This window comes from Xiphophorus maculatus, chromosome 8 (assembly GCF_002775205.1).
Source record: "Xiphophorus maculatus strain JP 163 A chromosome 8, X_maculatus-5.0-male, whole genome shotgun sequence".
NCBI classification, from domain to species: domain Eukaryota; kingdom Metazoa; phylum Chordata; class Actinopteri; order Cyprinodontiformes; family Poeciliidae; genus Xiphophorus; species Xiphophorus maculatus.
In genome coordinates, this window is record NC_036450.1 from 21,429,398 (window position 1) to 21,451,832 (window position 22,435).

At 40.0% G+C, this 22,435-nt stretch overlaps 3 protein-coding genes across 4 annotated transcripts; 2 read left to right on the top strand and 1 right to left on the bottom strand.

Annotated features, from left to right (window-relative positions):
* Positions 1 to 228: 228 nt before the first annotated feature.
* ankra2 (ankyrin repeat family A member 2) lies at positions 229 to 4,438 on the top strand. Its single transcript, XM_005815355.3, has 9 exons — positions 229 to 399; positions 607 to 926; positions 1,019 to 1,177; positions 1,256 to 1,321; positions 1,934 to 2,031; positions 2,113 to 2,238; positions 2,392 to 2,458; positions 2,559 to 2,639; positions 3,504 to 4,438. The coding sequence occupies exons 2-9, from the start codon at positions 626 to 628 to the stop codon at positions 3,557 to 3,559; spliced, it is 954 nt and encodes a 317-aa protein (XP_005815412.1). The 5' UTR covers positions 229 to 399; positions 607 to 625; the 3' UTR covers positions 3,560 to 4,438.
* Positions 4,439 to 7,749: 3,311 nt separating this feature from the next.
* On the bottom strand, positions 7,750 to 12,586 carry btf3 (basic transcription factor 3). 2 transcript variants are annotated; one of them, XM_005815356.2, is made up of 6 exons: positions 12,497 to 12,586; positions 10,358 to 10,426; positions 9,526 to 9,639; positions 9,247 to 9,448; positions 9,090 to 9,146; positions 7,750 to 8,250 (listed from the first exon to the last, which is right to left on the bottom strand). In XM_005815356.2, the coding sequence occupies exons 2-6, from the start codon at positions 10,424 to 10,426 to the stop codon at positions 8,204 to 8,206; spliced, it is 489 nt and encodes a 162-aa protein (XP_005815413.1). In that variant the 5' UTR covers positions 12,497 to 12,586; the 3' UTR covers positions 7,750 to 8,203. The 2 variants fall into 2 exon arrangements, with proteins under 2 accessions (XP_005815413.1, XP_023194569.1); XM_023338801.1 differs by lacking the exon at positions 12,497 to 12,586 and adding an exon at positions 12,434 to 12,464.
* A 4,522-nt stretch (positions 12,587 to 17,108) lies between these two features.
* foxd1 (forkhead box D1) lies at positions 17,109 to 20,655 on the top strand. The gene has a single exon (XM_023337822.1). It carries the CDS (start codon positions 17,360 to 17,362, stop codon positions 18,443 to 18,445), a length of 1,086 nt encoding a protein of 361 aa, XP_023193590.1. The 5' UTR covers positions 17,109 to 17,359; the 3' UTR covers positions 18,446 to 20,655.
* Positions 20,656 to 22,435: the final 1,780 nt, after the last annotated feature.

Below are 22,435 nucleotides of genomic sequence, written 5' to 3' on the forward strand. Positions count from 1 at the left end.
TGGTGAGCATTTGATTTTACTATGTAATGTTTAATCTTTACAACATAAAACTTACCTGCAAATAACCTGGAATGTCATTTATAAAGTACTGGGGGGGAAAAAGTTTTAAAATACAGTGTACGACCCGACTTGAATGCATCATCATACTAAACCGCAGCTGAGTGCACCTGTTGGATAGCTGAAGACACCGGAAGTCCAAGGAGAACCAAATAAGGGAGAGCACCCAGAATCAAAGTGCGCATGCGCAAATTTATCAAAACACCGAAGCCGCAGAGATGATTTTATGACGATTTTCTAATTTGGCGTCATGTTGTATTTTTTTTCGATTTAGCTTCTCGGACGCTGGTAAAAAATTAAGTTTCAAGTCTGAAGAACTGAACATGTTTTATTTCCCGATAGGTAAGTATGACTAACAGAAAGCTGAAGCAACAATATGCTATAACATGCTAACAAATAGCTAACTGACAGTTTGGTTTTGTGGGCATGTGGATGACTAAAATAACTGCTGCTCTAGTTTAATTCTTGTATTTTGACACTCGTGGAGTTCCGTGAAGGTAGCTCCGAGATACAGCGTTGTATTTCATTATTCTTACCGGTCCGCTTTAGCCGTGTGAAAGATAAGAGGATGGATAACGTCACCGTGGCAGCTGTCGAGGGGACCGCTGTCTGCCCCCTGGTCGCTGAGGACATGGAGGGGATCTGCGTGATGCCTGACCTGAGCTCCATAAAGACCGAGCAGTCTGTGGGTCCGACCCCCGACGAGCCAAGCCCTCAAAATGTGGCCATGGGCATCAAGTTCATCCTCCCCAATCGCTTTGACATGAATGTTTGCTCCAGATTTGTGAAGTCCCTCAACGAGGAGGACAGTAAGAACATTCAGGACCAGGTGAACTCTGACCTGGAGGTTGCTTCCGTTCTGTTTAAAGGTATGATCTGCCTTCTAAGGGGAAATTTGTTTCTATAATGTACAAGAAGTCATCCTGTGTGTGCACTAAAAGATCTCGTTTCTTCCTTTCAGCTGAGTGCAACATCCAAACCTCACCGTCACCAGGTATACAAGTACGTCACGTTTACACGCCGTCCACCACCAAACATTTCTCCCCGATCAAACAGTCTACCACGCTGACCAACAAACACCGTGGCAACGAGGTTTCCTCCACGCCTCTTTTGGTCCACTGTAAGTGATGTTTTGTTTGTTTTACTTGTATCATTTAATTGGAAGTGTAACACGTTAAGTTTTCCTCTTATTTCCCAGCTTTATCCATTCATCAGCTGGCAGCCCAGGGAGAAATGGTGTTTTTGGCCAGTAGAATTGAACAAGGTGGGCAGTTCATCTTTGTTTTTAGAGCATATAGTTTTGTCTTTCAGTAAAAGCAATTTCTTGTCATTGTGCGTTCCTCAGGGCACTGTTCTCTGTATTTTTTACATCTTATATGTTCCATAGGAGAAAAACCTTAAAAATTGTCAGTCAGCCATTAGCCAAAAAGTGCCTGCCTTTTGTGGTGCATCCGACCTTGGTGTAACTTGGCTAATATCACTTCTAATCCTTTTACAGTGTGAACAAAACAATTTAAGACGTAAACACTACAATGATTGCCATTTTTTTTTTTTTTTTACCCCTCCAGGGGGTCTTTTTTTGTGGGTTCTAGTGCCCCTTATGTGACAGTGGGCTGACAGGACACAGGGAAGGAGAGGGGGGAAGACATGCGGCAAATGTCGTTGGGTCCGGGAGTCGAACCCACGACGGCCGCGTCGAGGACTCAAGGCCTCCAAATGCGGGTCGCGCTAACCACTACGCCACCACGGCACGCCCATGATTGCCAATTTTGACCTAATAATCATGAACTATAGAAAAAGTGTACCCACAGTACCCTGTTCTTGTACCTCTGCCACCTCCAACAGATTTTAATCTCAGGTGTATTTCTTTGCACAGAGACCGTAATCAATCTCCAAGACGACGAAGGTTTCACCCCTCTGATGTGGGCTGCGGCGCACGGACAAATCGCCGTCGTCGAGTTTCTGCTGCAGAACGTACGGCGGAACAAAACGGAGCACGTAATGGTTATTGAATCGACTCTGAAAACATTCACTCTCTCTCTCGCTTGGCTGCAGGGGGCCGACCCAAACCTGCTGGCCAAAGGAAGGGAAAGTGCGCTGTCTCTGGCCTGCAGTAAGGGATACACAGACATAGTGAAGATGCTCATCGACTGTGGAGTGGACGTCAATGAGTACGACTGGGTATGAGCTTGATCCATGTCTACTGCAGCCCATTGTGGTTGATGCATCAACATAGATCTGGTTGTGGAAGGCTAATGTTACAGAGTAACGATGTTTAACTCCCTTGGTTGGCCTCTGGGTGTCGCTGTTTAAACATTAACTCATCTTCCTCAGAATGGAGGAGCCCCTCTGCTGTATGCTGTCCATGGCAACCATGTGCGGTGTGTTGAGATTCTGTTAGGTAAGAAAAATTCATCTGTAGGTAATAACTTTAAGAGGATAAATACCCGTCTCTTTTGTTTGATTCGACACTAACGTGAAATGTGACTCATGTTTTCTAGATAGCGGCGCTGATCCTACTGTAGAGTCGGATTCGGGATTCAACGCCATGGATATGGCCGTGGCTATGGGTCATCGAAACGGTGTGTGAGGAACAAACGTGTCTGCTCGCTACGTTTAGCTCTGACTACAGCGCTGGTCACAAGTTTACATGCTCATCAAAGACGTGAATAATTGTCCAGGAAATGGCTTCAGTGATTTTTAAAAACAATAACCGGGTGCACAACTTGGAATTTAGTATAGATATTTTGTTGTTTTGGGACTAAAGTTGAAACCAGTTATTTACGCCCCTACGTTTAAAAAAACAAAACTATTTTTATCCTGTTGTCTGAAGATAAATCAAACATTTTCTGAACTGGTATCTTGAGATGTTGCGTCAATATATTATTCTTTCTTCATTATGCTGTTTCATAAGGAGCATCAGCCACAAAAATTTCCCCACAACATGATGCTGCCAACCCCATACTTCCCAGCTGACAGTGTTCTCAATGATGTTCACAGTTGTTACATTTTCTTCCAAATGTAGCAATTGACATTAGAGCCAAAGACTTAAGTTTTGGTTTCTGCACACCACAGAAATGATCTAAAAGTCTGTCGCTTTTGCAATCTGACTTTTAATTCTGTTTTTGGAGTGAAGTCTTCATCAGAGTTGCCTCTCAGCTCTTGAAAAGACTGGCTTTACATCCTGCGGATATAAAGCCAGTGTACTTTGGTGCATTTTTGCACCAAAGCCACATTCATCAGTGGGACAGAACTCCTTCCCGAGCATATAACCAATGAAGACGCACATGTATCACCTGGCTGTTATGCAAACCTTCACCATGTTACTACCACCAAAGTGATTTTACAGCTAGCAAAGTGTCGCTGTTTCTGAGGGGTTTGTTTCTTTGGCCGTGGCGCCATCTACTGGTTCTACACTTGAAACAAATCCGTGTTTGTGTGTTTAGTTCAACAGGTGATGGAGGCCCACCTATTGAAGCTACTGATGGGAATCAGAGAGTGAACTCCTGGAGGACAGACTCCTTGTGGGACGTTGCTTGGTGCTGGACAATCATGTAGCATGCCCTGGATTACAGCCTGCGGGAATATTTTGATCTCTTAAAAACGGTGTCGTAAAATCTTATTTATTTAATCTTGTGCACACGACAGCTTGTTTTCACTTCTAACCCTTTTCGAAGCAGTCATGCTCTGCACTTTAACGTCAACGTGATCCTCTGGAGTTGTAAACGTAATCGGAGCACACTGAAGGACGTGGAAGCGAGTCGCAGACTACATGCAAGTGATGTTTTAATTAAGCAACAACGGGTTATTGGTTTTGTCACATCCTAATATGTTTTTACACCTTTTCCACCCGTTAACCTCCTGCTGACCTTAAAGAGGTAGAGTGGACCCCGTGTGTGATTTTCCGATTTATTTATTTATTTATTTCTGTGGTTTCGGGAATCGACGAGACACCCGTTGTCCGACCGTAACATCTGCCTCGCTTTTCCCGAACGTCGACCTAGGACTGTGGGAGGATTAAATAACTTTAACCATACTGAAATGGTTTCTAAAGTTGGAAAAAAAAAAAAAAAAAAGGTTTTTCATCATCATGTCTGGTCTTCACAATAAGCACATTTCAGAGGCACATTGAACCGTGAGAACATGAAGCTGGCAACATGTCGGTGAAATTACCTAATCTACTTGTGTGTTTTTTATTTTATTTATTTGAATGTATTGCGGCCATTCTAGGGTCAGTTGTGTGTTTACGTACAGCCACGCTTAGATGTTTTGTGAATTTAAAAAGACCGTACACTGCAAATCGACAGCCCTAAGTGGTATCGTGGTGCTTCTTTTGCAGCTTTGTATCAAATGGCTTGTGCATTAAAACAGTTGTAATTTTGCCGTCTGTCCAAATGCATTTGTTGGTTGTCTTTCTGTTTTAAAAAAAAAAAAAGTTACATTTTTTTTACCATAACAAAATAGCTGTTTTAAGCTACAAAATGATAGGTTTCCAAAACTGAATGGCATGTGAGAAAATAAAATATACATGTATATATAATTTTCTTTAAGGCCACCATGTGAAACTTAAATTACATAAAATCCCATTAGTTGTGGCAATTTACTTTTTTTAAAATGTTTTTCGTCTTTACCAAATTACAGAGGTGCCCTATAATTAGCACTTCTTAGATGTGAAGGACTCTGCAGTTAAAAGTGCTCCACACTGAGTAAACAACATTGAGTCACCAAGAAATGAGTTTGAATTGAGTTAAACAAAAGACAAAATAAAAAATAAAAAAATCTGTTTATAATTAAAGCTAAATTATTAAATGACTTTTGAAGCGATTATTCAAAAGTTCATTACACTTGTTAGTACGGAAAGAAGTGTAAACCGTGGTTGATCATTTGGGTAACCACATCAGCCAATAGTCCAATAGTCTTCATTTTGTCAAGATTGAGGGCTTCCATTTTAATAAAGAGCAACATACAGTTAGGGCCAGAAATATTTGGACAGTAACACAATTTTCGCGAGTTGGGCTCTGCATGCCACCGCATTGAATTTGAAATGAAACCTCTACAACAGAATTCAAGTGCAGATTGTAACGTTTAATTTAAACCGTTGAACAAAAATATCTGATAGAAAATGTAGGAATTGTACACATTTCTTTACAAACACTCCACATTTTAGGAGCTCAAAAGTAATTGGACAAATAAACATAACCCAAACAAAATAGTTTTTTTTCAATATTTTGTTGCGAATCCTTTGGAGGCAATCACTGCCTTAAGTCTGGAACCCATGGACATCACCAAACGCTGGGTTTCCTCCTTCTTAATGCTTTGCCAGGCCTTTACAGCCGCAGCCTTCAGGTCTTGCTTGTTTGTGGGTCTTTCCGTCCGAAGTCTGGATTTGAGCAAGTGAAATGCATGCTCAATTGGGTTAAGATCTGGTGATTGACTTGGCCATTGCAGAATGTTCCACTTTTTTGCACTCATGAACTCCTGGGTAGCTTTGGCTGTATGCTTGGGGTCATTGTCCATCTGTACTGTGAAGCGCCGTCCGATCAACTTTGCAGCATTTGACTGAATCTGGGCTGAAAGTATATCCCGGTACACTTCAGAATTCATCCGGCTACTCTTGTCTGCTGTTATGTCATCAATAAACACAAGTGACCCAGTGCCATTGAAAGCCATGCATGCCCATGCCATCACGTTGCCTCCACCATGTTTTACAGAGGATGTGGTGTGCTTTGGATCATGTGCCGTTCCCTTTCTTCTCCAAACTTTTTTCTTCCCATCATTCTGGTACAGGTTGATCTTTGTCTCATCTGTCCATAGAATACTTTTCCAGAACTGGGCTGGCTTCTTGAGGTGTTTTTCGGCAAATTTAACTCTGGCCTGTCTATTTTTGGAATTGATGAATGGTTTGCATCTAGATGTGAACCCTTTGTATTTACTTTCATGGAGTCTTCTCTTTACTGTTGACTTAAAGACAGATACACCTACTTCCCTGAGAGTGTTCTGGACTTCAGTTGATGTTGTGAACGGGTTCTTCTTCACCAAAGAAAGTATGCGGCGATCATCCACCACCGTTGTCTTCCGTGGACGCCCAGGCCTTTTTGAGTTCCCAAGCTCACCAGTGAATTCCTTTTTTCTCAGAATGTACCCGACTGTTGATTTTGCTACTCCAAGCATGTCTGCTATCTCTCTGATGGATTTTTTCTTTTTTTTCAGCCTCAGGATGTTCTGCTTCACCTCAATTGAGAGTTCCTTTCACCGCATGTTGTCTGGTCACAGCAACAGCTTCCAAATGCAAAACCACACACCTGGAATCAACCCCAGACCTTTTAACTACTTAATTGATTACAGGTTAACGAGGGAGACGCCTTCTGAGTTAATTGCAGCCCTTAGAGTCCATTGTCCAATTACTTTTGGTCCCTTGAAAAAGAGGAGGCTATGCATTACAGAGCTATGATTCCTAAACCCTTTCTCCGATTTGGATGTGGAAACTCTCATATTGCAGCTGGGAGTGTGCACTTTCAGCCCATATTATATATATAATTGTATTTCTGAACATGTTTTTGTAAACAGCTAAAATAACAAAACTTGTGTCACTGTCCAAATATTTCTGGCCCTAACTGTATAGCTGGATACCAGGATTCCTGCAGGTTTCATCAATTCAAATTTAAGACCTTTTAAGACTAATGAGAATGCATTGCAAGACATCGTGACACACACGTACAAATAAATATATACAAGTCATATTGGTTAGCAGCAGAAGTGAGCTAATGGGCAAGACAAATATCATCCAACCAGCTGGCAATAAACCTGCTTTTACGTTTGATGGCCGTCAAACTAGCAAGAATATAATAGCAGCTAGTTATCAGTAAACAAACAATAAAATATTAAATTAGGTGTATGGCTGCAACCGCTTTGAATCGCAGTGAAGATGTTTGCATGTGACTCAAAGTTCTGTGCAACAGTAAAGTCCCACAAGAAAACTACACATACTCAGATTAAACGGTCCTGCCACAACAAAATTCAAGACCCGCCATTAACTTGTCATTAGGCTCGTCACGGTAACAAATTTTGCTGAACAATAATTAGTCCCAGAAGCTATTGCGATAAATAGTATTGTTGTTTTGAGACCACTTTCAAGTAACCTAATGATAATGGCACAATAAAGCAAGAATCAATTCTTAAAAATCAATAAACTTTAAATTCTAAGGAACATTTAACACTGGGACTGGAAGACAAAGCAACAGAAACAAATGCGATGAATTATGAAGTCTCTGTAAACAACATTGTCAAAGAAATAAAAAGAGGCTAGTTGAGACTGAAGACATTTGTCAACCAATTTTTGGTAGAGAGAAAGAAAAGAAAAACTTTAAATCATGAAATGGAAGTTATTGAGCTTGTTTTATCGTTCAATTCTTCAATTTGCTTATTGCAACAGGCCAACTTGTTTTTCATTGAATTCAAGAAATTGTAGGGTCTTAATTTTAAATACATGAATTTAAGACTGCGGCTCTGCATACACTTTAATGCTAACCCTTTAAGTTAGCATTAAACAATACAACATATTGCAATTAAGAGTACAAGAGAAGCGTGGGGGAAAGTCAGACATTCGGTGAAAAGTGCCAAACATGTCTGACGAAAACATGTTTTGAAGCTTTTTATCATTCCCGCTTAAAAAAAACCAGACACATTGTTCTGTTTAGTGACAGTAGCAAAGATTTATTCCAGATATGGTGATTTTAGGGAGGCCACAGTTCGGTAACAGAGGAAACGGATGTACGGCCAGGGGGCATCGGACACACAATCTCTTACTGTAACTGGACATTAAGACCACATGAGCACGACAAGCATGTGGAGTGCCTGGTGGCAAAGAGGTGTACTGAGAAATAAACACACCTGAACTCTGAAATACTGTGACCCCAGTTTCCGTACGGAGTAGTACTCTACAAAACGACTCAAAAGAAATGATTGAAGAGTGTGGCGGCAATTAACTGAAGTGTTGCGCTTTTTACAGAAGGCTCAAAGCCGACACGATGTCTCAACTTGCTCCGGTGTTTCGACTGTCAACTCTCCGCTTCTTCAATGCGAAACGTCTCCTGCCCCTCCTGCCCCCCACGTGGTCCTGTTGAGTTCTGCCGTCTCCCGTCTCCCCCTAGTTGGCCTCGTCCTTAGACGCTTCGTCGAAATTCTCCACCAGGTCTGAAACGACACAAACGCGGAGGGCTGAACTGACTGAGCGGGAGAGAAAGTCGCATCCAAGCTTTCAAAACGCTCCCAGGAAGAGTGAGTTTATCTGAAACCTGATTCCTGACTCGTACACAGACTTGCAATGTGCTCAACATTCAATGCCTTGTTATAGCATTCACACCATTTTACCTTTCTTTTGTCACAATAAAAACCTCAAACTTCAATGTATTTTAGATGAGGCCGGAACAAAGTGGTGCACAAATTTGTCAAGAAAATTATGCCAGGGTTTTAGAAAAAGTAACAGAATCAATTTAAATTACAACAATATAAAGGCCATGCTATGAAAATAAGTTTCTTGTCGACAAAAAAAAAAAGTACAAATTATGGCAAAGCACTTCAAGAACTTGGCTTCTCCCTCCTCTGTGAGAACCACCATGTCCAAGTCTCAGAGGGTCAAAGGTTAAAATGGAAACAATTTTTAAAAACGTCTGGGCAAACAGCAGGAGAACAAAAGGAAACCCAACTCCATCAACAACGTGGTGGTGAGGGTAGTTAACCCCTGTGCCATCACGCGCTTCGACGGCGGGGCGGCTGCGTAATTGTTTGTTGCGTTAGCGAGGACCTGAGAAGTCCTGGGAAAACCCGGGATCGCGCTAATGACAACCTCATGTGTCTGGGTCCAACTTTCTCAGCAAAGAAAAGCAAATAAAGACGAACGCCATCGTCAAAAGACAGCAATGCATCCTGGGAAGGAAAACCCTGTGGCATTTTATTTATTTAAGCCGGAGGAGGAACACCTTGATGCAATGATCCCACTGTGGGAAGATTTCCTCAGATGTCCAATCCCTCACCTGGAACGTCGTCGTCCTCTTCCTCTACTGCTGCAATCGGTGCTTTTCCATCTCCAGCTGAAAGCAGAGGAAGCAATCAAAGTTACCACCTCGGCATTGAGACCGGAAAAGCGCGGCGAAGCTACGGAATCTGCGACGACGGCGTGGGGTCGCGGACCCTGTTTGGGGAGAGCCTCGGCGAGTCTCCGCAGGCTCGTCAGGCTGTCGGCTCCCAGCTGGTTGAGGATGCCGGGCAGCATCTCGGTCAGCTGCTTGGTCTCGGCGTGGCCGGTGATGGTGAAGGTGTTGGCGGCGAGGGAGGCCTGCACTTTGGGGTTGTTGAAGTGGATCACTGTGCCCTGGTTCGTGAACATGTTCACCTGGAACGAGACGCCGAGGCGTTACCGAAGGAGGCGGGCGCGGACGGGGGTGGCGGGCTCCGCATCGCGGCGCCTACCTCTTCGATGCCGGAGATGTTGTTGACGCCGAGCTTCTTTAGTGAGAACTGGAGCTTCTTGTCGTCGGCGGTCGCCGTTCTGTGTACAACCTTCTTCTTTCTGCGGGCGCTTCCCTGTGGGAGAGAGACAGGGATCTCTTAAGATCTTGCACGTGCCGTGGAAGTAGTATTTGCACAGTTAGGCATTTAAGCAACCACGACAACACCGAATGAGTCGTTAACTTCACACTGGAGAAATATTGGCCCCTCCTCTCACCCCAGTATGAGTGGCCTGTTTAAGTAACATCTCAAATCAGAGTTGGGGCCCAGACTTTAACTAGACAACTCATAAACCTTTGTTCTTTTGGGCCATTTTAATTGTTTCAGATTATTCAACCCAAATACGCTTCTAGCTGAGGTCACAAACTGTCCAATTTCAAGAATTACTGAAACAAGCAGATTTCCACCTCATTTTGGAAGGTTCATCACTGTTCAACTTTGTCCCCATTTGTGGTAAATAGTTCTCACCGTAGTTCGCTGGTGAGAACTATTTAGAAATGGCCTAGTGACCGTTTTCAAACTTTGCTTCGTTAGGTCGGGGTCTTGATTGGCGTTTTGACATCTTTTGGCCTACTTCATGTTGTCGGACAGGTCCTGTTAGAGTCATTTCCTGATTCTACATTTCTGACCAGGCCAGTTCATTCATGATTCTCATGAATTAATTGCAATTTATTCATGAACATTTGTTGGTTCTGAGAAATTCAGGTGAAGCAAAAAAAAAAAACAAAAACAAAAGGAACCTTTAAAAGGAGCACAGAGTACCGAAACACTGCGTATATCGGCAAGACTTTACCTTTCCACCGATGCGGACTTGCGCTTGTAGTTTAGCGAGTTTTTCTTGATTCATAATTGCTTCTTTCATCTGCAAATGAACAGATTGATATATTATAACAGGGGTAGTGCTGCAGTTATTTACAGACAAATCTAAGATATAAGAACATGGGACAACATGATGCAGAAATCTCAAGCGCACAAAGACACACCATGCAGGTAAAGACATCACACTGTCAACTCAAACACTAAATTAGATTAGAAACCGTGAGCGAAGGTTTTAATCTTGACATGAACTCGCAGGAACGACATTTTTGACATTTGCCAACAGGAAATAAGAACGCAAGCGTAGCAGAGAGAAAATGATTCTCTCAGACACACTAGAAGCCACGAAAGTTAGAAAACAAATCCTACTTTATGCTCAGAACTTATTTCTATAAATTTGTCTTAATTATGTGGTTTCTGGAAAAAAAAAAAAAAAGAAAAACTCTAATACTTTATCATAACAGCAAAATTTGCATTTATGAGGGACTCTTCATTGTGTTGCAGATCAATAAAACTAGGAAATGTTGAGATTTCATATATTTACAAGTAGTAATTTGGTTATTTTCTGATGTCTAAAATTGAAAAATCTGACTTTATGAGCTCTTTATGAGTCTTGCTTTTGAATGAGATTTTTTTTTCTTACAAATTTCTGACTTAATATCAGCAATAATCCTAGTTTAAAAAATGTAAATGCATGCCTTTAGTCTTGGAAAATTTACTTTTTTTCCTTGCAAATTTTACAACATAAAACATCCAAATTCTTTCCTTGTAAATATGTGCAATTAATCTGAAAATTTCAGAGTTTCTTTTTGCTTTTAGCAGAAAATAATAACCATCTGTTTAGTAGCAACTTGGAAGCATTTCCTTAAGATGATAAAACTAGTGACAACTCTTAACTTCAAAAAAGGAAAAAACAAATCAACAAACATGATTGGAAATTAGGGAAGAAACACAAACCTCAAGAAACATCATTTTTTAAAGATATAGAAATAGGTATATCTATAGGACACTAAAACCTGGTGAAAGCAAAACTCCAACATTGTTCAAATCTTCCATAAGCAATCCACCAAATGCTAAAGTACTATAATTACAAAAGATCACAGGTTCAAACAATGTTCAGGCAGAAAAAAACACAACGTTTGATGACTGATCCCAGAAATTTATCTTGGAGAAAGTAGATTCTGACCATTGAAATCAGATGCAATTTATTTTTACACCACTTCCCCCACAAATCATTTAAGAAACAACATGGGTAAAATAAGCAAACCCAACCTAAATTTACTTACATAGTTTATGCTGGCTTAAACAAACAGATATATATATATATATATATATATATATATATATATATATATATATATATATATATTAAAATTAGGCTATTCAGGTTTGACCTGCCAAATCAAATGAAAAAAAAAAGTTCTAACCGTAAGCACAATTTATTTAAATTAATTCACTTATTTCTACACATTGTGTCATCGGTGCAAAACGGAGCTTTTTGCAGAGTGCTTTCTGATTGGATAAAAAAAAAAAAAGAAGGTAAAAGCAAAGGAAGAATATCACGCATATAAACAAATGCGCACGGAGCAGCATTGTCAGTGTGGGTGTGGCAATACTGCAAATGCTCAGGATAAAACGTTAAAACCATATTAGACGAACCGTCGGTGAGCACTGTATGACAAACACAAAAAAAAAGACAAAATGACCCAATCCGCAGGGCGAGTGCTACAAAACTCAAGCTATTCTTATTTCTGGGAGGTGCTGTGAACGAGCGAAGCCAAGCAAATAACAAGGAAATATTGTTAGTCGAACTAAATGAGCCGGCAACACGTTATCCAACGTCAAGTGCAAGTTTAGTTCATCTGCATTCAGCCTAAATGAGTTTTTTTTTGTTTTTTTTAAATAGTTTTTACGCGAGGAAGCTGGAGGCTAACTTTGCCTAGCTTAGCTGCTAGCAGCACGGCCTGTCACACCGCCACACAGATCCGTGAGTAAGATTAGCTTCACACCGCGGCGGATGTCAGCCGTCCGGTCGGGAAAGGCTTTCGTTTACCTCTGGCCGTCTGATCAGGGGATAACAGTACGGAGAAGAAAGTATTTAAAGCTCCTCACTGACCTGTAAACTAACAGCAGACACATGCGGGGAGCAAGATGGAAGCGAGAGAGGAGGGAGGACGTGACGTCAGACAAAGAAGAGAAGCGTAATTGGGTTTTTTCTGCCCTGGGTTTAGTTCCGCAGGTTGCAGGCGACACTCGCTCCGCATGAAAGTGTCTGCAAAACTTTCCTCAAGTCCCTTAAGTTACATTTAATTCAATTAGGAGGTGTATAAAAACAGTTGTCGTAAGTACACATAGCAACAGTTACAGTTTGACATCTGCTGGTCAATGAGATTGCTCATTTTCTATAAATGATATACATGTACACATACAAACATTGGCAGCGTGTTTGATTAGTGCTATGAATTATTAGTTATGACCCAACAAATAACAGAAACAGATTTCACAAAGACACAGCTTACTAACACAGCTACAGGATTTTCAATAGATAGTTAAAAAAGATTAAATACAATACTAAAGAAAACTAGACGGGTGCTTATGAAATTATTTCCTCTCACAGTTTATATTGTGAATCAGTTTTCCAGAGTGTTTATAAATGGACACACAAATACTGTTTTTGTACACACTGATAGAGTTCAATCTTCTAAGTTTCCGGGTGCCGGTGGACATGCATACATATCATAGGACCTCAAATAAAACTCAAAAATAACTGAAACTTCAAAAGAGTTTCCAGAAGAAGAAAAAAAGGTCAAATAATAATGAACTCAGCACCTTTTCTGCCACAGAAGATTCAACTGTGTTGATGCTTAGAAAATATTGCACCAAGTTTTTTTTACATCCACAGTTCCTTGCATTTGACTATTGGCTGCACTGGAGGTGAACAGATCAACTCAGAGATGAATTCCCATATTGATTAGTCCAGCAGCAGCTGCCGATTCAGAAACGTCAGTCTTCATTTCTCACATTTGTCTCAAGAAAGGCAGGATGCAACACTTCAAAAAAAAAAAAAAAAAAAAAAAAATAATATATATATATATATATATATATATATATATATATATATATATATATATATATATATATATATATATAATGTAATTAGTGCCACGGCTGGACTATTCCATAGTTTTGTTTAACAAGGTCTTCAATTTCTCAAAACTTAGCCCCATTTCAATCACTCTCTTTTCTGTAAAACTGTAAAACAGCTGAAACACTGACTTCTTTTAAATCTCAACTAAAAACCCACCTGTTTAGAATTGTATTTGAAATGTAATTAATTACAAATTTATGGATGGAACTTGACTTAATGCTTTGTTTTGATTGTTGATTCTATATTGCATTGTGTTTCTGTGTTTGTAATGATGTAAAGCACTTTGAAATGTCTTGCTGCTGAAATGTGCTATACAAATAAAATTTGATTGATTGATTGATTGATTGACTCTCACAGCTAAATTCTGCTTTCATTTCCATCATTTCATCCACAGTTTCAAAAAGAAATGTTGCACAAGGTGACGGATAAATGAAAATATCAACCTTAATGCTACAATACTCTAGACCAGGGGGGCTCAATAAGTCGATCTCGGCAGTAGGTGGCAAACTGAACGCCACCAGGACGCCGAGACCACAACTTCCTCTTCTGACGCGCTTCTCAAAATAATCACTAAGACCCTAAACGTTTGTAGCTTCATTAAAGAGTAATATTTTTTTTGTAAAAAAAATCAACGAAACGTGTTAAAATTAATAATCTCAGTAATTATTGTTTCAACAAGGTGTTGCGCAATTCAGTGCGTTTTGTTTCCTTTAACAAACAAAAAAAAAAACAAGGATTCAAAGACCGACTAACTAGCAGAGCAGGAGTTTTAATTAGCTAGTTTTAATTAGCGTCCCTGAACACACCACCGTTGTGTTCAGGGACGCGCTGATTAATAATGGAGAAATAAATATCAAGCCTGGAAACTTGATATGGTAACAGACTGAATGTTATGTTTTTAACGTAATCTCTGCTCGTCTTGCGGGGCGCAGGCGGTTGCCACGGTAACGGGTGTGCTTAAGCTACAAAGAGAAAGAGAGAGAGTAAAAAGGTAGGAGTGGTTTTGAGTTGATCACCTGTTCGGGTTGAAAAAAAAAAAGTTTCACAAATACAAATCTTTGTTTGAATGAATTAGATTAACTCTGAGAAAGTAAGTGAACTACATGCTGCCGTTTTACGGTACAAGTTGCAACGTTCATTATATGCTGAATCAGACACTAATTTCAGCATCTTTAGTCAAAAGTGATGTCACTGGTCACAAGTGTGTGTAGCGTTTGTTTGTTTTTTTCTCTTCACACTCTTTTCGTTTATTTTTTAGGGAGTATTGAATGGCTTTTGCTCAATAAAAATAATAAAAAAAACAACAACACGTAGGGATTGGTGGTTGTCAGAACTCATCCCTGACTGTCAATACAGATAAACAACAAAAAGCTCCAGAGTGCATTATAGCTTTCTTTTTATGTTTGCATCAAGACGTCTCAGGGTTGTGCTACTCTGGGAAAATGGCCTTCTATGCCATAGCCTCCATTTGCTTTTAGAGTATAAAGTGGTTATTCAAGAGTTTATGTTTAGGTTAAAGTCTCCAAAGTTTGTTTGGATGAAGAAACGGGATGCAGGGGGTAAGTAGCAGGTGCCAGAGGTTTCCAAACATTTTTTTCCCAGTGAGTTTATTTGTATATAATTATTATTTTTTTTTTACTATTGATGTATTTTCGTTTATAAATTTATATATAAATATATATGTGATTAAAATAAATAAATGATTCAATAAAATAGCAACAACAACAACAAAAAAGTTGCTGCATTATCAGGATAGCGTTTGGGGATAAACAGATATGTCTGTTGCAGGTCTGCTCTACATGCATTGAACTGTCGGTCAGTTTATATATTTTAAGACGTTTTAACACCTTTACGTTGAACCGGTTAAACCCGTCAACCTTCACATTTTGACCGAATTAAACATCAGCTATTGTTCAAAATATCAACGATATTATCAGTGATATTATCGACGATATTATTAACGATACTGGAAATAAAAACCCACTTTTGATTCATTTCGGCGCTGGTAAGTGACGTCCTTAAAAAGCGTGTTATGGTCAAAGAAGTGCATGGTAATGTTTTTGCTCTACGTAAAGAAAAAAAAAAAACATTAACACAAGAATGTAGCCTATGCAACATTGACAAAATACTAACTCCAGCATTCTGAGTTATTCAAAAATTGATAAAAAAATGTTTAGTCAGCCACTGTGTGTGAGCTGGTACTGAAACTGTTGCGTCCCTTGGAGGTTTTCTCTTCTTTTTTGTGTTTGTTTGTCCGGGACGATTTCCCCGCTAGATGGCGGTGTCAACAAGGAAACGTCTGACACGCAAACAAAGCAGATCCCCTTAAAAAGGGAAGGTACCGTATCAAGTTTGAACATGGATTACTATTATTATTTTTTAAGTAAACCACCTATTTTTTCTTTTTAACAAAAATATATTACATGTATTTTTAATATATAAATCAATAAACAAATATTCTTCTGTTTTCCTTCTTTAATAATGTAAAGATAAAAACTGAATTCTTTTCGAATTTCGATCTATTTATTTACTTGCCATGTTTATTTTCTGCTTTAAAAGAGAGAAAAACTCTAGCAGGTTCTGTTGTCATTTCGACCAATAAATGTGGCAACGTGTTTCAAATCAACCTCAGGTTGAGCCACATGTAAGCGAGCAAGCCCGAATTTAATTACATTCAATTTGCTCATCTATTTACTTATTACTGAACACGTTAAACATCAAAGAGAGAGCCCAAAAGATTAGTAAATTTTTTTTAAAATAATCATAAAACAGGAAAAATAAATAATCAATAAGAATTTTGCGATTTTTGCCTGACATTCATTAAAGATGACATCTTCCGCCGTGTCCTCCGTGCTTATTATAAAATTCCCATTTTTGTGTTGTTTTGTTAAACCAGACAAATACAATAAAATATTGATTGCGCCATAAAATAAAATACAATAATAATAATAATAATAATAATAATAATAATAATAATAATAATAATAATTCAGAGTCTATACCCGCTCTCCCACATCACCATGCGTGCAGCCGGCTCTAGGCCCCGGCTGCACGCATGCTTGCCTGCTCTGCGTGACCCGTGACTGATTCGAGTTAACAGCTGACTCTTTCCTACTACAAATGGCTCGCAGGATAATCTGGAGAAGTGCGGGATCACGCAAACTGGGAGCGCCACTCCCAGGAAGCGGGCAGAAGAGAAACAAATGGCCAATCACTGAGCTTCCTGTATAATGTATTTTTAACCCCTTTATGTCACCCCCCCTTTTTTTTTATTCTTATTGTTTTGTTTGTACACTGAGATAAATGGAGACATGCGAGCCCTGGTAGCAATTGGCTAAATTTCTAACAAATAAACGCGTTAGATGGGTTTGGAATGCAGCCAAAGAAAACTTCCTTTCTCAAAAGAAAAGGAAAATCTGAGTTTTCAAATTCCATTTTTATCATATTATTGTTTTGTTGTTGTTGTTGTTGTTGCTTTTACAAGCTTCTCGTTTGCCTCTGTGACGTTTCCTCCCCCATGTGATCAGGGCGGTGGTATAAATTTAAAGAAAAGATCCGCCCCTTGTGAGATCTAGGCTTGCCCGTTTCGCAGGTTCTCCCCCCCGACGCGCACATTCAGTCTTACAATTCCAGGGTTCGCGCTTCAGTCTGCGAACTGCCTAACCTCCCAAGAAAGAAAAGAGAGAGAGAGAGAGAGAAAAACCCCTATGGAAACAGCGCAAAAAACAGCGGACGTTTCTCTCCTGCGCCTCTCCTCTCCCTCTCTTCTTATGAGTTTTTGACGTGTTTTTAGGGGGGTTCAGGGGCAGCTCGGAGCGCACAGGCTGAGCCATGACTCTGAGCTCAGAGATGTCGGATGCCTCCCTCCTTTCGGAAGAGACCGACATCGACGTGGTCGGCGAGGGCGAGGACGGCGACGGCCACACGCGCTCCTACGTGGACGAGGTGGCGCAGATGCGGGACGGCATCCTCCTGGCCGGCTCTCCTCCTCCTCCTCCGTGCCTACAGGACGGCTCCACCTCCACCTCCTCCTCCTCCAGGGATGCCTTCAAGCCGGCGGGGAAGAACGCCCTGGTGAAGCCCCCTTACTCCTACATCGCCTTAATCACCATGGCCATCCTGCAGAGCCCCAAAAAGAGGCTGACGCTCAGCGAGATCTGCGACTTCATCAGCAACCGCTTCCCGTACTACAGGGAGAAGTTCCCGGCGTGGCAGAACTCCATCCGGCACAACTTGTCCCTGAACGACTGCTTCGTGAAGATCCCGCGCGAGCCCGGGAACCCCGGGAAGGGCAACTACTGGACGCTGGACCCGGAGTCGGCCGACATGTTCGACAACGGGAGCTTTCTGAGGCGGAGGAAGCGCTTCAAGCGGCAGCAGACGCAGGACTTGCTGCGGGAGCCCAACGGCTTCATCCCCGCGGCGGCGGCGGCGGCGGCTGCAGCGGCGGCCGCGTACGGGTACGGACCGTACGGCTGCGGCGGCTACGGCATCCAGTTGCAGTCCTACCACACGCACTCCGCGCTGTTCGCCTTCCAGCAGCAGCAGCAGCAGCAGCAGCAGCCCAGACATTCCCACACGCACATCCCGTCGCCGTCGCTGATGCCCACCAGCACGGACCTTGCCCGGAGCAGATTTTACCCGCAGCTCGGGTCCGCTCTGGGCTCCGCGTCCCCGGCGCCGAAAGCGAGCCCCCCGGCGCAGCAGCAGCAGCAGCCGCAGCCGCAGCAGCGTTCTCCCTTCTCCATAGAGAGCATCATCGGCGGGTCGCTGAGCCCCGCCAGGACTCCTCCTGTCATTGTCCCGGTTTTACCGACCTCCCTGGGGCTCCCCAGCCAGCCGCAGTCCGTCCACCCGGAGGCCGTTTTAGTCGAAAACTTCCCGAACAGAATTATCGGCGGCACTAGCGCCTGTTAAAAAAAAAAAAAAAGTCTTAAAACTGCAACAACAACAAAAAAAAAAACTTATCAAAAGCAGAAACAAACGCTCCCCTCCCCTCTTTGAAGGTAGGATTATTTTTGTACGTTTATTTGCAGCAGAATGACGGACATGCAGGAAGAAAACAAACACTATTTGTGCCTATATTCATGCTGATTATGAAACTATATATTTATGGTATGGTTTTTTTTATTATTATTATTATTATTATTTCAGTGAGAATGGAAAAAAAATTGACCTCGAATTTTTCTTGTATTTTATGAAGACGTGATCAATTTCAGTCACTGTTGTTTTCTTTAGGAGCGTCTCAGGACAGGTTCTAAGTGATCACATGTTTAAATTGTGTCAAACACATCCATGTTTTTTTATATATATATATATATATAATTATTATTTTATGAGCAAATCAGAACAAGGTTTAAAGGTCTTGATTTGAAATTTGTATTAAAGGAAGAAGAAGAAGAAGAAAAGAAGAAAACAACACGCAAGCAGCAAAGTCATTTATAATTCTGTTGCGATGTGTTTTGATTTGAGGTAATGAAAGCATTGTACTTTTTTTTTTTTTTGCCAATTATGGTGTATCTGAGGTGTGAAATTTTTTACACAGTTTGTTTATTAAGAAGAATAAATTTCTCTTTTTGTTTTGCAACAGAGAAAAGAAAGAAAAAAAAAAGTCGAGACAATAGCCTGTTTTGGGAAATCAATTGAATTGCTTTTGAGCTTTCTGGTGCGTTTAAGTGCAAAGTCAAAGTGCAGGAATTGACCACTTACAAGTGCGGTTACGCGGCCCCTGCAGCGAGGAAGGGTCACGTCTGGCTGGCGAGCGCGTTTCAGCCTCTCTGTGTGCGTGTGTTCGCAAATGTAGGCTGAGACACGCTCGTCTCGGTGCCACCGCTGCACGTTTCGGAACATGCGCAAACGGGCCTTGCGTGTCCATCCGACCTCTCTCACACTCATCCTCGTAATTGCGGTGAGCGGACAGGAGGGTGTCAGCCGGGTGAGGGAGGGGCGGGGGTGCGGCTGTGTTCTCCCTGCCGCCGGGTCACAGATTTACGCATCATGGCCACAGTGCTTGAGAAAAGAAAAAAAAAAAAAAAGTAATAATAATAATAATAATGATCCAAGATATGCTCCCGTTTGACACATACCGATAAGAAGATTTATTCGAATTTTGACGGTGAATAATCGTTCCTGAAACGAATTGTTTTAGAAGATCAAAAGCTAAAAGAGTTTTAAGTAAGCCGGCCGTTTTTAATGTTAATGACATCACAAGTACAGTAAAAGATCTAGTTTTTTTATATAATTTTTACACAGAATAATTTGTCATACATACTTTAGTTGTTTTTCTTTTGAAACATTTTATACTATAAAAAAATAATTAAATGCTAGCAATTAAGATGATTTGAATTTGAATCAACTATGGTCATTTCTGAGAATGATGTGTAACATAAGCTAAATTCTAAATTATATATTTGTTCATGTCATTTTAAGTAAACCTGAATGTTTTGATCGGAATTTAACTAATAATCCAAGCCTCGTTTATCTTGTGTGGCATTCAGCAGAAAGAAGTTGCCTTGATATGCTTATATAGGTTGCAAAGTGAAGGAATTTCTAGAATTGTAGTAAAAAGTCAGAATTCTGTTAAAGATTGTGACTGGGAAAGTTTTGTTGCTGGTAACAAGTTTATTTAAAAAAGAGCTATCGTTGTTAAAGTTGGTTAAAAACTCAAATTCTTACTCTAACAAAGAAAACGTCTCAACCACAAGTCTGAGGAGAGCTGGCTGCTCTTACTAAGCTACTGATTCAAAGTAAAACCCATGTAAACACTCCAGCCTCATTATTATCTGCTGACCACCTGAGCCTAGCTAGCTAGCAGTTAAGCTAACAACTGAAACAGCTGTCTTGAGTTGGTCCAATTTGTGATAAAAAAAAATTCAAAAAATTAAAAAGTGAGGGAAGTCATAATTTAAATGTCATTGGAAGCTAAATTCACGTACTAACAGGCTTGAGAAAATTGTATTGAATGTATTCACATTTTCAAAATTTGTTTTTGCCCGTACATTGAGTTTTGCGTTAGTGTTGTCCATAAACTAGGCAAAACTGAAGACGAGCCTAAATTCTCGATGTAAAAACAGAACCTCTCTCAACTTCCACTAAGTTGGTTTAATTGTATAAACATTTTAGCCTTACTGTTCTCTGTGTGTTCTCTTCTCACCGCACCCAGACTATGAATAGCTAACGGTTCAATAATTTAACAACTTCAGCTCACTTAAACAAAATAACATTTTTAAAAAAATATATAGGTAGGATTGAAAACTTAATATTGATTGAAAATTCAACGTACAAACATGAGATTTTGCGGGAGGTCAATTATTTGAATGTAATATTTCAGTGATTCTTGAGAAGTGGGACAAAATGGGCTTAAATTTTTCCAATTTTTTAAAATATTATTCCTCAAGCTTATGTATACAGATATGACAAATAATGTTTTGGAACTGTAAAGATGCTAAGGTGCAGGCTCCCACTTCCAACATTTTTTTGAAAATTACATTTTTAATGGACCTGACCCAGAACTCTGTCAACACCACCTGACAAAAATAAATATTAAGTTATTTTTAATGACCCCATTAGTGATATTTTTACTCAGTTTTACAGACAAATGCTTCTCAAGGAACAAAAGAAATATTATTTAAAACAAAAACACAACATAAAGTCCATCTGACAGAGTTGACAGTGCATGACGGACTGGACGCAGAACTGAAGTTGACAAACTAGTAGGTAAAAAAAAAACTTGATACATGTGAAGTAAAGCCAATTATGTGAAATACATTTAAATGAATTAACTGCAGATTTAAGTGAGATTTGTCAACATTATCACTGAAAGAGTCACACTGTCAGCTAAAAACTGATGGAGTTGTAGCTCATCAGGTCCATGAAATCTTTACAATTTACTAAAATTAAGCATTTAGTTCACAAAATTTCATCAAATTTTGTAAATTGTCAGCTATGGTGTTGACACATCATGGTTGTGACGAACAACTTAGGAATAAAACGGAAGAAAAAACTAAAGAATAACATATGCTAACTAGAGCTGCTTAGCCCTCTTAGCAAAGGAAGAGAAAGGAAGAGGTCACGGGGTCCTCAGAAGTTCTGGTGCCCCCCAAAAATGCCTGATTTTTTTTTAACATTCTTTTTATGTCTGACGGTGTTGACAAAAACTTGGGACACATTTCAATTGAGTTGGAAAATATATAAAAAAGATTTTTAATTCAATTTATTGATACTTTTATAATTATTTATTTGAATACTTATACTTAATTGTCATAATATATTATCTTGCTATTCCTTTAATTGTTTTAAACTATTATGATGTATTGAGTTCTGCTTCAGGACAAGGGATTTTAAAGACACCCTACAATTTTTAAAATAAAAAATATTCAGCAAACACCAGGAAAACATACATTGTTGTGCTCACATGACCCAGGTTAGTTTAGTCAAATATTTGAAAAAAAAAAATTATATTTTGTGTATATTTTATTCAAATTTTGTGCTTTATCCATAGGACCTGTTTTGTCCCTCTTCTCAAGAATCACTGATTTAATATTCTAGTATGACGTTCAATGACGTGCTGAAACACGGTTGGAAATTGGGATTATTACTGATGTGACATGTATTTTTCAATAACTTCAAAGTTCATTCTTAAATTGCAAATCTGCCGGGGGGGGAGGTGATACTGTTGACATTTTGGCGGAAGCTTGATCGGAGCGTAAATGTGAGTGTTGGAAGTTAGAATCCCTTCAATCCGCTTTATTATTTTTTTATTTTATTTTTTGCATTATACTTCCATTTGTTTCAGATGTTTTCTGCCCCTTTGGAGTGTTCACTTGTGCGCTGTTAACTGCAAAAAAAGAAGCCACACAATTGCCCTATTTTTGCGCATAAAATCAAACCGTTTTTAAGCATCTGAGA

Coding starts and splice junctions, on each gene's coding strand:
- ankra2 (XM_005815355.3), top strand. CDS start 626: ATGGATAACGTCACCGTGGCAGCTGTCGAGGGGACCGCTGTCTGCCCC. Junction 1,178..1,255: donor CACGCCTCTTTTGGTCCACT/GTAAGTGATGTT, acceptor CTTATTTCCCAG/CTTTATCCATTCATCAGCTG. Junction 2,459..2,558: donor GTGTGTTGAGATTCTGTTAG/GTAAGAAAAATT, acceptor CATGTTTTCTAG/ATAGCGGCGCTGATCCTACT.
- btf3 (XM_005815356.2), bottom strand. CDS start 10,426: ATGAAAGAAGCAATTATGAATCAAGAAAAACTCGCTAAACTACAAGCG. Junction 9,640..10,357: donor AAGTCCGCATCGGTGGAAAG/GTAAAGTCTTGC, acceptor TCTCTCCCACAG/GGAAGCGCCCGCAGAAAGAA. Junction 9,449..9,525: donor ACATCTCCGGCATCGAAGAG/GTAGGCGCCGCG, acceptor GTCTCGTTCCAG/GTGAACATGTTCACGAACCA.
- foxd1 (XM_023337822.1), top strand. CDS start 17,360: ATGACTCTGAGCTCAGAGATGTCGGATGCCTCCCTCCTTTCGGAAGAG.